Source organism: Rhagoletis zephyria, unplaced genomic scaffold, assembly GCF_001687245.7.
Source record: "Rhagoletis zephyria isolate East Lansing unplaced genomic scaffold, Rhagoletis_zephyria_1.1 Rzeph_scaffold_00148, whole genome shotgun sequence".
In the NCBI taxonomy this organism is placed as follows: domain Eukaryota; kingdom Metazoa; phylum Arthropoda; class Insecta; order Diptera; family Tephritidae; genus Rhagoletis; species Rhagoletis zephyria.
This window is the reverse complement of record NW_016157232.1, coordinates 270510-283505: the sequence shown is the minus strand read 5'-3', so window position 1 is coordinate 283505 and position 12996 is coordinate 270510. Positions and strand designations below refer to the sequence as shown.

The 12996-nt window shown below is 33.2% G+C and overlaps 1 protein-coding gene across 4 annotated transcripts in view; it reads left to right on the top strand.

The window, feature by feature from the left end:
- LOC108382557 (synaptic vesicle 2-related protein) overlaps nucleotides 1-12996 on the top strand; it is a 281392-nt gene that overhangs the window by 48777 nt on the left and 219619 nt on the right. For all 4 annotated transcript variants that reach the window (XM_017638936.1, XM_017638929.1, XM_017638924.1 and 1 more), the window contains exon 5: nucleotides 5435-5559. In XM_017638936.1, the coding sequence (XP_017494425.1) occupies nucleotides 5435-5559 (125 nt within the window). The remainder of the gene's footprint in view (nucleotides 1-5434; nucleotides 5560-12996) is intronic.

Sequence of the window (12996 nt, the reverse complement as noted above, 5' to 3'; positions counted from 1 at the left end):
TTATTTGCAACCACTGCCACTGAAATGTCCTTTAATGCGTATGCCTCGGGCCAACGAGTGAACCTGTCAACTATTGTAAAAATGTAACAATGTCCTTTCGATACAGGAAGAGGTCCAACAATATCTAAATGAATATGATCAAATCTACTTTTGGGAATCGGAATTTTAATTACTGGAGATTTAGTGTGACGATTAACCTTCGATTTTTGACAGTTTATACATTATTTTGACCAAATATTAATTTCTTTGTGCATTTTTGGCCAATAGTACTTTTTAATAATTAGACGACGTGTAGCTTTTTTACCAGGATGTGTAATGTCATGTAACATATTAAACACTGTCTTGCGTAAACAATTTGGAACAAATGGCCTAGGATTCTCATCTGTCATTTCAAACCAAATATTAAAATTTAAAAGTGGAATTTGAATTAATTTAAGGTTATGTGATGTGTCTCCAGATTTTAATGTATTTAGTTCCTCGTCCTGTTCTTGTTCATTTTGTAAAACTTTGAAATTCAGTTCTGTACCCTTAATTGCATCAATTTCGAAAGCTCGAGATAATGTGTCAGCTATAATGTTTTCCTGTCCTTTAGTATATCGTATGTCATTAGTAAATTGTGCATATGTCTATGTCTAGTTTGTCTCGGACTACGTCCGGTTTTTGAACTCAAAGCATATATCAAATGCTTGTGATCTGTAAAAACTGTAAATTGTCATCCTTCTAAAAGATAGCGAAAATGTTTAACGTTCAAATAAATAGCTAGCAACTCCCTGTCAAATGCACTGTACTTAACTTCGGATGGAGAAAGTTTCTTAGAAAAGAAAGCTAGTGGCTCTGATTTGTTATCAAACGTTTGATGTATGACACCACCAATTGCCGTATTAGATGCATCCACATTTAAAGAGAGTTGCATGTTTGTTAAAATGATTTAACAATATCGTAGACGCAAACTTTTTTTTAATACATTCAAAGGCTTTATTTGTTGTGTCATCCCAAATTAAGGACTTGTCACGTTTCTTAGTTGTTCGATTGATTAAATCGTAGATAACTGCCGTAAACTCAGCTAATTTTGGTACATATCGATGGTAATAATTAACCATGCCTATAAATTTCTGCGCCTGTTTAATAGATTTAGGACGTTCAAAACTACGAATAGCTATCACTTTTTCATCAGAGGGTCTAATTCCTGCCCCAGAAATATTATGTCCTAAAAGTCAACACTTGTAACAACAAAAGTACATTTACTTGGTTTGATATTTAACCCGTACTCTGTTAGGCGTTGGAAAAGTATACGGAGATCTTTAAAATGCTGTTCTTCATTTTCACTTGCAACCAATAGATCATCAATATATGTATGTAAAAACAAAATCTAAACCACTAACTACTTCATTAATAAATCTTTGAAAAATTTGCGCCGAATCTCTTAGTCCGAAAGGCATTCGTATAAATTCAAACATACCGAAAGGTGTCGTTATTGCAGTTTTATAGATATCCTCTTCTGCCATTGGAATTTGGTGGTAGGCTCTCACCAAATCTAATATCAAATATCTAATCTTACTAATATTATAAATGTGAAAGTTTGTATGTTTGGATGTTTGGGAAATCATCACGCGGAAACGACTGAACGGATTTGCATGAAATTTTGTACGCAGATAGCCTATGGTCCAGATTGGTTAATAGGCTATTTTTTTATGAGTTGCCACCTGTTAAAAAAGTTTAATTTATTTAATATGCGGGAACGACAGAATGGATTTGCATGAAAATTTGCACACACATAGCTTATGACCTAGATTGGGAAATAGGCTACTTTTCTTAAGAGTTGCCACCTGTTAAAAAAGTTTCATTAAATTAATACGCGGAAACGACTGAATGGATTTGCATGAAATTTTGCAAGCAGATATCTTATGACCTACAGTGGGAAACAGGCTAATTTTTTGGAAGAGTTGCCACCTGTTAGAAATGTTTAATTTAATTAATACGCGGAAATTAATGAACTGATTTGCGTGGAAGTTTTCCCACAGATAGCTTATGAGCTAGGTTGGAAAATAGGCTACCTTTTCTAAGAGTGACCACCTGCTAAAAAAGTTAAATTAAATTAATACGCGGAAACGACTGAACAGATTTGCATGACTTTTCGCACAGATAGCTTATGACGTATGTTGGAAAATGGGCTACAATTTTAAAAGTTATCACGTATTAGGAAAGATTAATTAAATTAATACGCGTAAATGACTGAACTGATTTGCATGAAAGTTTGCACACAGATAGCTTATGACGTATGTTGGAAAATGGGCTACAATTTTAAAAGTTATCACGTATTAGGAAAGATTAATTAAATTAATACGCGTAAATGACTGAACTGATTTGCATGAAAGTTTGCACACAGATAGCTTATGACCTAGACTGGAAAATAGGCTACTTTTTTAAGAATTGCCACCTGTTTGAAAATGAAATTTTGCTCAAAGATGGTTTATGACCTGGATTGAAAAATAGGCTACTTCCTTAACCGGTTTTCCGATCAGAACGAAATTTAGTGCACTTACTACGGATTTCGGAAGGATGGTCTTAGACTGAAAGTAAGTCCGGTAACTTAAGGCCCCTCCCATACAAATTGGAATTTTCATATTACATACATATCTCTGGAAGTATTTGTGGGGGAGAACTGAAATTTGGTATAGTGATACGTATGTGAAATCAATGTTGGCATTAATCGATTGATGTTTTAATCAGTTAGTTAATTCGATAAATTCAATCTGATTACAGCTAATCATGATTAATTTTAATCTGCCTAAACGGTTAATCGTAACCGCGATTAAAAAATTAATTTTTAATCATTAACTCTTAATTTGATCAAGTAGGTTTGGTGATTAATTTAGTTATGCTGGAATTTCCCTGTACACACAAAGCAAGTTAATCCGGTATGGCTAAGTCGGGTTTCCTCATCAATCTAAGCAATTCGATGTGTATTTTCATTAAGATATATACCAACAAACGTTTTACAAACTTGGTTTGTAAAAGTTCCCAGTTTATGTATTACTAATAACAATATTTATAATTTTTATATATTATGTGCTTTTTATAAGCGTAAAACATAAAATACTTTCTATAACTGGTGTTTGGTTTCAAACTCGGACAAACTATACAAATTAATCAGATTTTATTTTTAATTGGATAAACGATTAATGTTTTAAATTAATTAAACAAAATCGCAGCCAGCGATTAACGATTAAAAAATTGTTAACATTAATCGTACAGTTGATTACGACTAATTAATTTTAATCGTCAAATGCGATTAACGTTTTAATCGTTAATTTTAATCAGATTAACAGTTTGCCAACACTGTGTGAAATCATGTTCATGTTCACGGAGAAAATGGACGTTTTTGGATAAGAGGCGTAGCACCTCCCATACTGACTGAAACTTTCATATTGCATATCTCTTCAAATGTTTGGGGTAAAGCACTCTAGCTTGGTATGGAAATACATATGTATGTATGTATGTGAAACTAATACCATACTCATGGAGAAAAGTGAGAGTTATTGGAAAAGGTGATGTGACAACTCCCATGCAAATTGATTTTTCTATGCTGCATATCTCTGGAGGTGTTTATTGCAGAGGACGGGAATTTGGCACCGAGATGTATATACAAAATTAATTCCATACTCATGGAGAAAAATTTGCGTTATTCGAAAAGGGGGCATGGAACCTCCCATACAAATTTACTTTTATACTGCATATCTCTAGAGGTGTTCATGGTAGAGTACTGGACTTGGTACTGGGGTATGTAAAATCAATTCTAAATTCATGATAGAAGATTAGGGTCATAAGAAAAAGGGGCGTGGCACTTTCTGTGCAAATTGACTTTTTCTTGCCACATATCCCTGGAAATGTTTGTGGAAGAATACTGGAACTTGGTATGGAGTTGTGTATACAAAATGTTTCAATTGCTCATGGAAAAAATGTGAGTTATTAAAAAAGGAGGCATGTCGCCTCACATACATACTAAAAATTTCTTAATACATATCTCTGGAAGGATAGAAAATATTTTGAAGTATTTTAAATTTGTTATGGAGATTTATTTTATAAGTGCCGTACTGATAGCAAAAATTTCTTTTAATGGAAAAGGGAGAGCCGGGTTCGGCCTTATAATCTAAAGCTCTCTTGAGGCATTTGCTACAGTAATGAGAAGTGGTATTTTATCAAGGCCAGGTTACTGAATTTGAGTTGGAAATATTAGAACCCGCCGTGGCACCTCCAAGAAGGTTACATGTTTACGCGTCGTATACCTGAAACCATTTCAAGGTAAACTTAGAGGGATTGATATCTTTCGTATGCCTAGCGCGCAGACGAGATTTTATAATTTCATAGTTTTAAATGGCCTAAATACCTTAACTCGCTTAAAAAATAACGAGCTATAACGAAATGGGCACAGAAATAAAATTTAACATCATTAAATTATTTTTCATATTTGTATAAAAGCGCGGGGTGAAACCCGCGGGTATAAGCTAGTATTACATAGTTACATCCCGAGCTAATAAAAGGGAGATAATAATAATAAAAACAATATCAATGATGCATGTAACCTGCCTATGTATCGGTGTGTAGCAGGAATGTGTGCCCGGGCCTACTAGTACACACATATAAAATCAAGGCCATAAAGTTGCCTAACTTCGAAAATTTGTATGCAATTGCAATAAATGAGGTATCAGTTTATTTGAAAATAGATTTAATTTTAGATAGTAGATATTTTGAAATTGTGGAAATAAGTGAAGGTGAAAACTTAAAAATTAAGAAAAAAAGTGTTTTCCTTCCCCCGATGAAAGCTCCCAAAAATCCAAGTCTGATAGTAGGTTAGTATACATAATTTTAAAGACCTATAAGTCCTCTTTCCACCACATGTTCGATCTTTAAAATTGAATGAAAAATAGTCACTCAAACCTAATAAATCTACAAAATCGTATTTTCTGGCCTAAAATGACAAGTCGTAACCTCTAAATGATTAAAAAAAATCTATAAAACTAGGCAATAATATTTCTCATACAAGGGAAGGAAATTAGGGGGTAGGGTCTTGAAATTTCAAAAACAAAAATTTCGATGGCACCTTATTGTACATATAAAGCTTTTCTTTGTACTTAAAATTTTATAAACAAACATTTCATCTTTTTAGGCCTATAAGTCCTCTTTCCACCACATGTTAGATCTTTAAAATTGAATGAAAAATAGTCACTCAAACCTAATAAATCTACAAAACCGTATTTTCTGGCCTAAAATGACAATGATTTAAAAAAAAAATCTATAAAACTAGGCAATAATATTTCCCATATAAGGGAAGGAAATTAGAGGGTAGGGTCTTGAAATTTCAAAAACAAAAATTTCGATAAAGTTTTTTCTTTGTACTTAAAATTTTATAAACAAACATTTCATCTTTTTTCAGGCTTTAACATTTTGTGGTGTGCTGCTTGTGTTATATAGTTTACTCAGTTCTGTGGCCCCAAACTTCATCTGGCTGTTAATTTTACGTGGACTCGTGGGATTTGCTATCGGATGCACTCCGCAATCGTAAGTAATAACCTATTAAACAATAAGTTGAAATCTTTCAATAACAATAAACAAATAAATATTGTGGTAATTTTAACCTGACTAGTTATCGGTTTCTCTGGTTAGGAGGTCATCCGGGTGCTCCGGAATCTGATCGGAATTTAAAACGTCATCGAAAATCCTATCGAAATTGCGAAATTCGAACAAACAAAAAGCAAATTCTGCACTCAGAAAAAAGTCAGCTATATATATCGCTTTTAACACATAATTTGGTAATACGCATTGCATCCGGCCCATGTTTTTCAATTTCAATTTTCAATTTCATAAATTGTTTTTATTAACTTTGCTAAAACTTTAAAATCAAAAGTTATCAAAAAAAACTCTAAGGGACTGCGAAAAGTAATGGTTTACTTTCTAGTCCGTTTATAGAAACGTGGTATATTTAAAATTTTTGTATGTTATATTTTTCCACTTTTTGGTTTTGTCTGCATAAAATTTTGCAACAGATATTAAAATAATTCATCGGCCGCTGTGATGAAGAGGTAAGCAGTGTGCCCTTCCACTCCGCAGGGCCTGGGTTCAACCCCTGGCCAAGCAACAGCCCAAAAAATATAGAAAAATGTATTTTTTTCTTAACAGCGGTAACTCTCGGCAGGCAATGGCAAACCTCCGAGTGTATTTCAGCTATGAAAAACAGCTTCTCATAATAATGCAATCGCCGTTCGGAGTCGGCACGTTCGAGACGCACGCCACAAATCCGAGGAGAAGCTCGGCCAAACATTAACATACATATATGTAAGCGCCAATCTATTATTATTATTATTATTATTATTAAAATAATTCAACGATATCCTGATATTTATTTATTTATTTTTATTTCCACATGCAAGTATATTATGTTCAGTACATGGATATAGTGGAATTGCATACATATTACATGTGCTATAAGATTACATAAAAATATACATCAATTTTTAATTTTTCAAAATTTGTTTAAACATTGCTTAATATCCATTGTTTTAATTTATATTTAGAAGAATTTTGTTCAATATGCATTATTTTTAAATCATTATACTGCTGAATAACTGTGTATTTTTTTCCCTACCTCTAGTTTGTACTTTGGCAGGCTTATACTTTTATTTCTAGTATTGCAATCGCTTTTGTCGTATTAATTTTTTATTTTTTCATAACGTTGTACCATTGACCTATAAACATAAACCGGCCTTATGCTCATTATTCGTTTCCTTTCGTTTGTTCCAACGTTTCTGTTAATAATATTTAGCACCTCTTTTTGTAATTTCTAAAATGGTAATACTGTTGTCATACTCATTACCCCAAGCTATGATGCCGTATGTAGCAATGCTGTGAAAGAGTGCATATTATATAGAGATTAGATATTTGTAACTAACAGAGCCCTTCAGTCTAACAAATATATAAACTAGATACCTTAGTCCAGTGAAAGTGTTTTCGATGTGCTCTTTCCATTTAAGGTGCTTATCAAAGAGTACCCCTAGATACTTTGCTGAACCTACTCTATTAATACTTTTATTGTTAACTGTTAAATTTATATCAGTGGGAAGGCTATTCAATTTATTAGCAAATGCTATATATTGGTTTTTATCCTAGTTGATCGCAATTTTATTAACAAAGAACCATCAGTGTATTATTTCTAAGTTCTTATTTATTTCCATTTGGGTCTCATGCCATGTATTTTGTGATATATACAAGACAGTATCATCAGCATATGCTGATGTATTTCCTATTAAAGAATGTACACGAAAAAAACTGGTCACAGTTAAAACGTTCTAAAACATAAATATATTAATGGAATTCAACGATATTTACATATATTTACATCTAAACTTAGTTTTATTGAAATTCGTTAAAAAAGAGTTAATTCTCCTTGTAATAAGCAAACGATCGCAATTTTGACTTTATGTCCTTCATTAGCCCTTGCACAGAAGTTTCAGTGATTTCCTTGGAAACCAGCTGCCATTTATTTTTGAATTGTTGTGCGTTTTTTACAGCTTTGTGGGTCTTAAGAAGTTTGGATTTCATAACGGCCCAGTAGGTTTCGATCGGCCGATGCTCTGGACAATTAGGTGGATTCACCTCTTTTGCTACAAAATACACTTTGTTTCTATGTTACCATCCTAAAGCCATTTTTCCGTAATGACATATCGCGAGATCAGGCCAAAAAAGCACTGGATCTTTATGAAGCCGTATAAGAGGTAAAAGTCGCTTTTGCAGACACTCCTTAACATAAATTTCTTGGTTAATTGTACCAGTGCTTACAAAAGGATCACTTTTGAAGCCGCATTGGCAAATTGCCTGCCAAATGAGAAACTTTTTGGGAAATTTGTCAAACTTTTTGTTTTTATATTTATCTGCAACATTGCCTCTTTTATTTGCAGTGTGAAATTCGCGGCCCCGGATTTGTTTAAAATCGGCTTTTACGTACGATTCGTCATCCATAACAATACAGCCAAATTTTTGTATGAGACTGTCGTACAATTTCCGAGCACGTTGTTTCGCCAACAAATTTTGCTTACCGTTGCGATTAGGTGCTGCATTCACTTTGTAAGAACGTAGTCCTGCTGTTTTGCAATTTTGGTATATGTTTGTTTTGTTTGTGTTTAATTTTTTGCCGACATCTCTTACCGAAAGTCCAGGATTTTTCTTAAAAGCAGATAACACTTCCTTTGCCTTAATTTCGCAAGCAAATCCTTTTTTTCTGCCACTACCAGGGTTCCTTTTTAAAGATAAACATTCATTGTATTTTTTAAGCACATAAGTAACGGTAGACTTTGGAAATTTTAGCTTTTTTGCGATGTCGTTATGGAACATGCTGGGATTTTCCAGCTTTTTGCGCAATATTAACTCGCGATCGATTTCTTTCTTGGTCCTCGTTTCTACACTGATTTTTGTTACTAAAAATAAATGATGCAGTAAGGTGGAAAATGCTTCCAGCTTTTTAAGTGTCTACCGATTTTTATTTTAATGTTATGATTAACCGAGCTATGCTTGGTTATGTGCGACCAGTTTTTTTCGTGTACATTCTTTAGCTGCAATAGATCATTAATATAGATGAGAAATAATAAAGGCCCTAAAATTGATCCTTGTGGAACTCCAACATTTATTTCCATTTTGGAACTTTTTATGTTTCCTATTTTGACGATCTGTACTCTGTCCAAGAAATAATTTTTAATTAAGCGTAATGCTAGACCCCTAATTCCACAGCGTTCCAATTTTTCAAACATTATCTCACGATTTACGCAGTCAAAAGCTTTCGACAAATCTAGATATGTGACAATAACTGGTTTGCTTTCTTCCAAGCTTTTATATAGAAAGTCAGTCAAACTTGCAATTGCCTCTTCTGTTCCTAAACCCTTTAAAAATCCGTACTGTTTCCTAGAGATAATACCGTATTTTTTGAAGAATCCCATTAACCTATTAAATATAATTCACTCGAACACCTTAGACAGCGCAGTCAACAATGAAGTAGGCCTATAGTTCGTAACTAAATGACTATTTCCACTTTTATATAGGCATTACTACAGCTAATTTTAACTGCGAAGGAAAAACTGCTTTTGCTAGACATAAGTTGATTACGTGAGATAAAGGTTCGGATATGTGTTTTATTAAACATTTTAGAACTTTTGCTGTTATGCCATCGTGGCCCCCTGCTTTATTTTTTAAGTTTTTATTATTTCCACTACCTCGTCAACGGTAGTAGGATGAAAAAATATTGATTTATCATTTCTATTTATTTTTGGTATATTACACAGTGTAGTTGGTTTTTGCGTTTTGCTTGCTATTTTCCCCCCTACTGAGCAATAAAACTTATTAAAGTATTGCGAAATTTCATCCTTACCTAGCTTTACGTTTTCACTGTGACTATGTATTCAATATTATTATTCTCCTTGTTTGCCTTTTTATTTATTTTTTCTTTTACAAATTCCCAGTATTGTTTAGTAGTTGCATTTTCTAATACCTTACGCTCATATTCCTGTTTAGCCTTTCTCAACACCTTTCTCAATAGATTTGCGTATACTGTATATTTTTCCTTTAATTCTAGGTTGTTTTTGTCTTTTTGCCATTTCTTATAAAGTTTTTCTTTGACATTACAATAACACATAAGCCCATATGTCATCCATTTCTTCCTTTTATACATATTCTTTCTTTGTAATACTTTTGTACACACTTCCGTGATTTATTTAATATTTTCTGTTATTATACTCAAAGCCTCGCAAGGTTCCTGCATAGATAATATATTACTCCAGTTATATTTTCCGCCTATCTCAAACATTTTATTGTAATTTATTACAGTACGCTGGTTTTCTCTATTCCTTATTTAATTTTTAACGACTGCAAATATTGGGTAATGATCAGTCAAATTAAACAGTATTTTCCCTGCTTTAAGATTTAAATAACTACTTTTCGCAAATATATGATCTATGCAGGTTCCCCCTGAGTCATTCGGTCTAGTTATTGACTATATATAAGGCAAAAATTGGTATTCTAACAAACTACATAAATATTCGCTGGTTTCTAGGTCTTCATTCAGTGTGTCTATGTTGTCATCGCCCAAAATGATGTGATTGGTCCACGTTGTATTCTTACTCAAGAACGTCTTCATGTCATCCATAAAGTCCTTCCTGCGGTAATCATGACATCTGTACAATCCCGATATCTTTAAACTGCCTTGCTTAGTTTCGGAACCACATTAGAAATAGATAGCTGTCCAGTAATCTCAACGTTATAACTATGAGCAATACTCTTTTTAACATACACAGTCACCCCATCTGCTCTATTTATTTTACTTTCATTTGTGTATAATATATATCCATCAATATCAACAAAGCGTTTCAGTTTTTGTAGCCACGATTCAGAGCAGTCAATGTCTTTTGTTTTGCTAGACTTATTAATATATGCTTCTATTAGTTCAACATTTTTCCGATACTTCTGGTATTTAAATGGAGAATAATTAGATCCTTGGCGTCAATTATATTGTTTATGTTTAGTTCGTCGAGGTCTCGACAAACTATTTCTGTCTGAATTAGTTCCTCAAAATAGTTCACATTGTTACCTTGCATCATCGGCATTTAGAATTATCAGTGCACTCTCCAGTATGTAAGGGTAATCAGTGACACTTGCTTGTGTCAACAGCTTCGTGGTGTATATCGATATCCACTCTATATTTCTCTCTCACAAATTTACAGTTCGCACATATGGATAATTCAGCAGTACATTCTTTAATGTCATGTTCATCCGCACACTTTTTGCAAGCTTGAGTATTTCTGCATTTATTTCTCGAGTGAGTGTAGCTGCAACATTTGTGACACCTTTGTATATCATACTGATCATAAACCGCACATCTCTGCCGGTAAATGTAAAGCTTCTTATCTTTCAATATTTTTGTATATGCTTCTTTATTTACTTCACATATGACACTGAGTGTTTTATTTTTTTTTGTTTTTATATGCATGCACGATACTAAGAACGTCTGTATTAGCATCCAAATTTCTCTCAACAATCTCTTCTTCAAATTTTTTCTTGTCAAACGCTGAGTTTTGTATTCCCACTATTTTCAGCTTTGGCAGTTTCGATTCTTGTTCTATTATTTCACAGCATTTGCTCATATTTTGTTCTATTGCATCTTTGGCTTTGTTTTTGTCTTCGTCACTTTGAAATTTGACCACTGTTTTCTTTCCTTTCATATAGTATACCTTTTCCACCTTTATGTTTTTCACTTTGCTAAGGTTTTTCTTCACGTCGTGAATCAATATCGGCGTATGTTTTTGCACCCTCACAGCCATAAATTACACTGCCGACCACTTGTTTTTCAGTTTCCTCTAATTTCTTCAATAATATTTCTTTTTCAGTTTTGAGCTCTTGTATTTTTTTAGTAAGTATTCATTTTTCGTTTTATTCTTTTCATTTTGTACCATAAGTGTAGTTAGTAGCATCCCAGCAAATACCCTATTACCACAGAAACGAAAGTTGAAACGAGCTAGGCGATGGGAATCGCTTACTCTTTCGCTTCAAGAAGGCATTATTTTAACATGGGCATGTCATTGGCGGTAAGCCCTTACCCGCAGCATTATCCTCGAACGAAGGGAGAACGCATGGATAAACAAAATCCAGAGAAGCGAACAAAGAATGCCTTACAGAGAAACTAATGTAGAATACCTAGATAAGTTCATAATTATTTATATTAAATTGAAAACAGAAAATACAGATTGTCTTAAAAGATTAAAATTTTTATAAATCAGTTTTTATACATACATATGTATGTATTTAGGTATTTAGATTTTACTTAAAAATCGGTATGTACATACAAAAAATAAAATTGTACTTCACTTCATTGACTGACTTCAACTTCGCTGCAAATTGAACAAAGCAAAACATGATTTTTATGCGAGACAAATTTCCACAGAAAGTAACGGTAGGAAAAGAATTTTTGGATATTCATTCTATTTTTCAGCTGACAACGATGCAGCATTCAATTTTGCATTCTCCGAAATGAAGCGAAATAAAAAAAAATGTTGGACATTCTACTTTGCATTCTCCGAAATGAAGCAAAGAAGCGAATTAAAAACAAATATTTAGCGTTGCCAACTTTTGATTTTTAAAAAAACTTGGAAAAAAGGCGTTTTACCAAACTAAATGCACCAAATTTTTTTAAATCTAAGGATGCTTTTTTTATAACAGTTTGTATTTAACAATAGCAAAAGATTAACAATATTTACAAGAATACATACCTAAATCAATACACAAAACGTTTTCTCTCATAACTATTGAATAGCCTCTACACATGCTATGATGACTCATGCTTACGACGAAATATCGAAGTACTATTAAAACTACTATATGTCGAAAAAGAAAAGTCGAATCGCAACACACGAAAATAATGCCCTGAGTAGAAATGAGCAAAAAATTTGATGTTTTCATTATATAACCTCAAATATCGCAGAAACCCGTGTTTTTGGCAAACTGGGGGTAAGATATCTAAAAATTATAGTACTACTAGCTTATACCTGCGGGTTTCACCCCGCGCTTTTATACAAATAGGAAAAATAATTTAATGATGTTAGAATTTATTTCTGTGCCCATTTCGTTATAGCTCGTTATTCTCTAAGCGAGTTAAGGTATTTAGGCCGTTTAAAACTATGAAATTATAAAATCTCCTCTCTCCTCCCTCTAAGTTTACCTTAAAAGGTTTCCAGGTATACGACGCGTCAACGTGAAACCTTCTTGGAGGTGCCACGGCGAGTTCTAATATTTCCAACTCAAATTTAGTAACCTGGCCTTGATAAAATACCACTTCTCATTACTGTAGCAAATGCCTCAAGAGAGCTTTAGATTATAAGGTCGAACCCGGCTCTCCCTTTTCCATTTAATGAAATTTATTCTGTCTTCCACGAACACTTCCAGGGATATGTGGCAAGAAAAAGT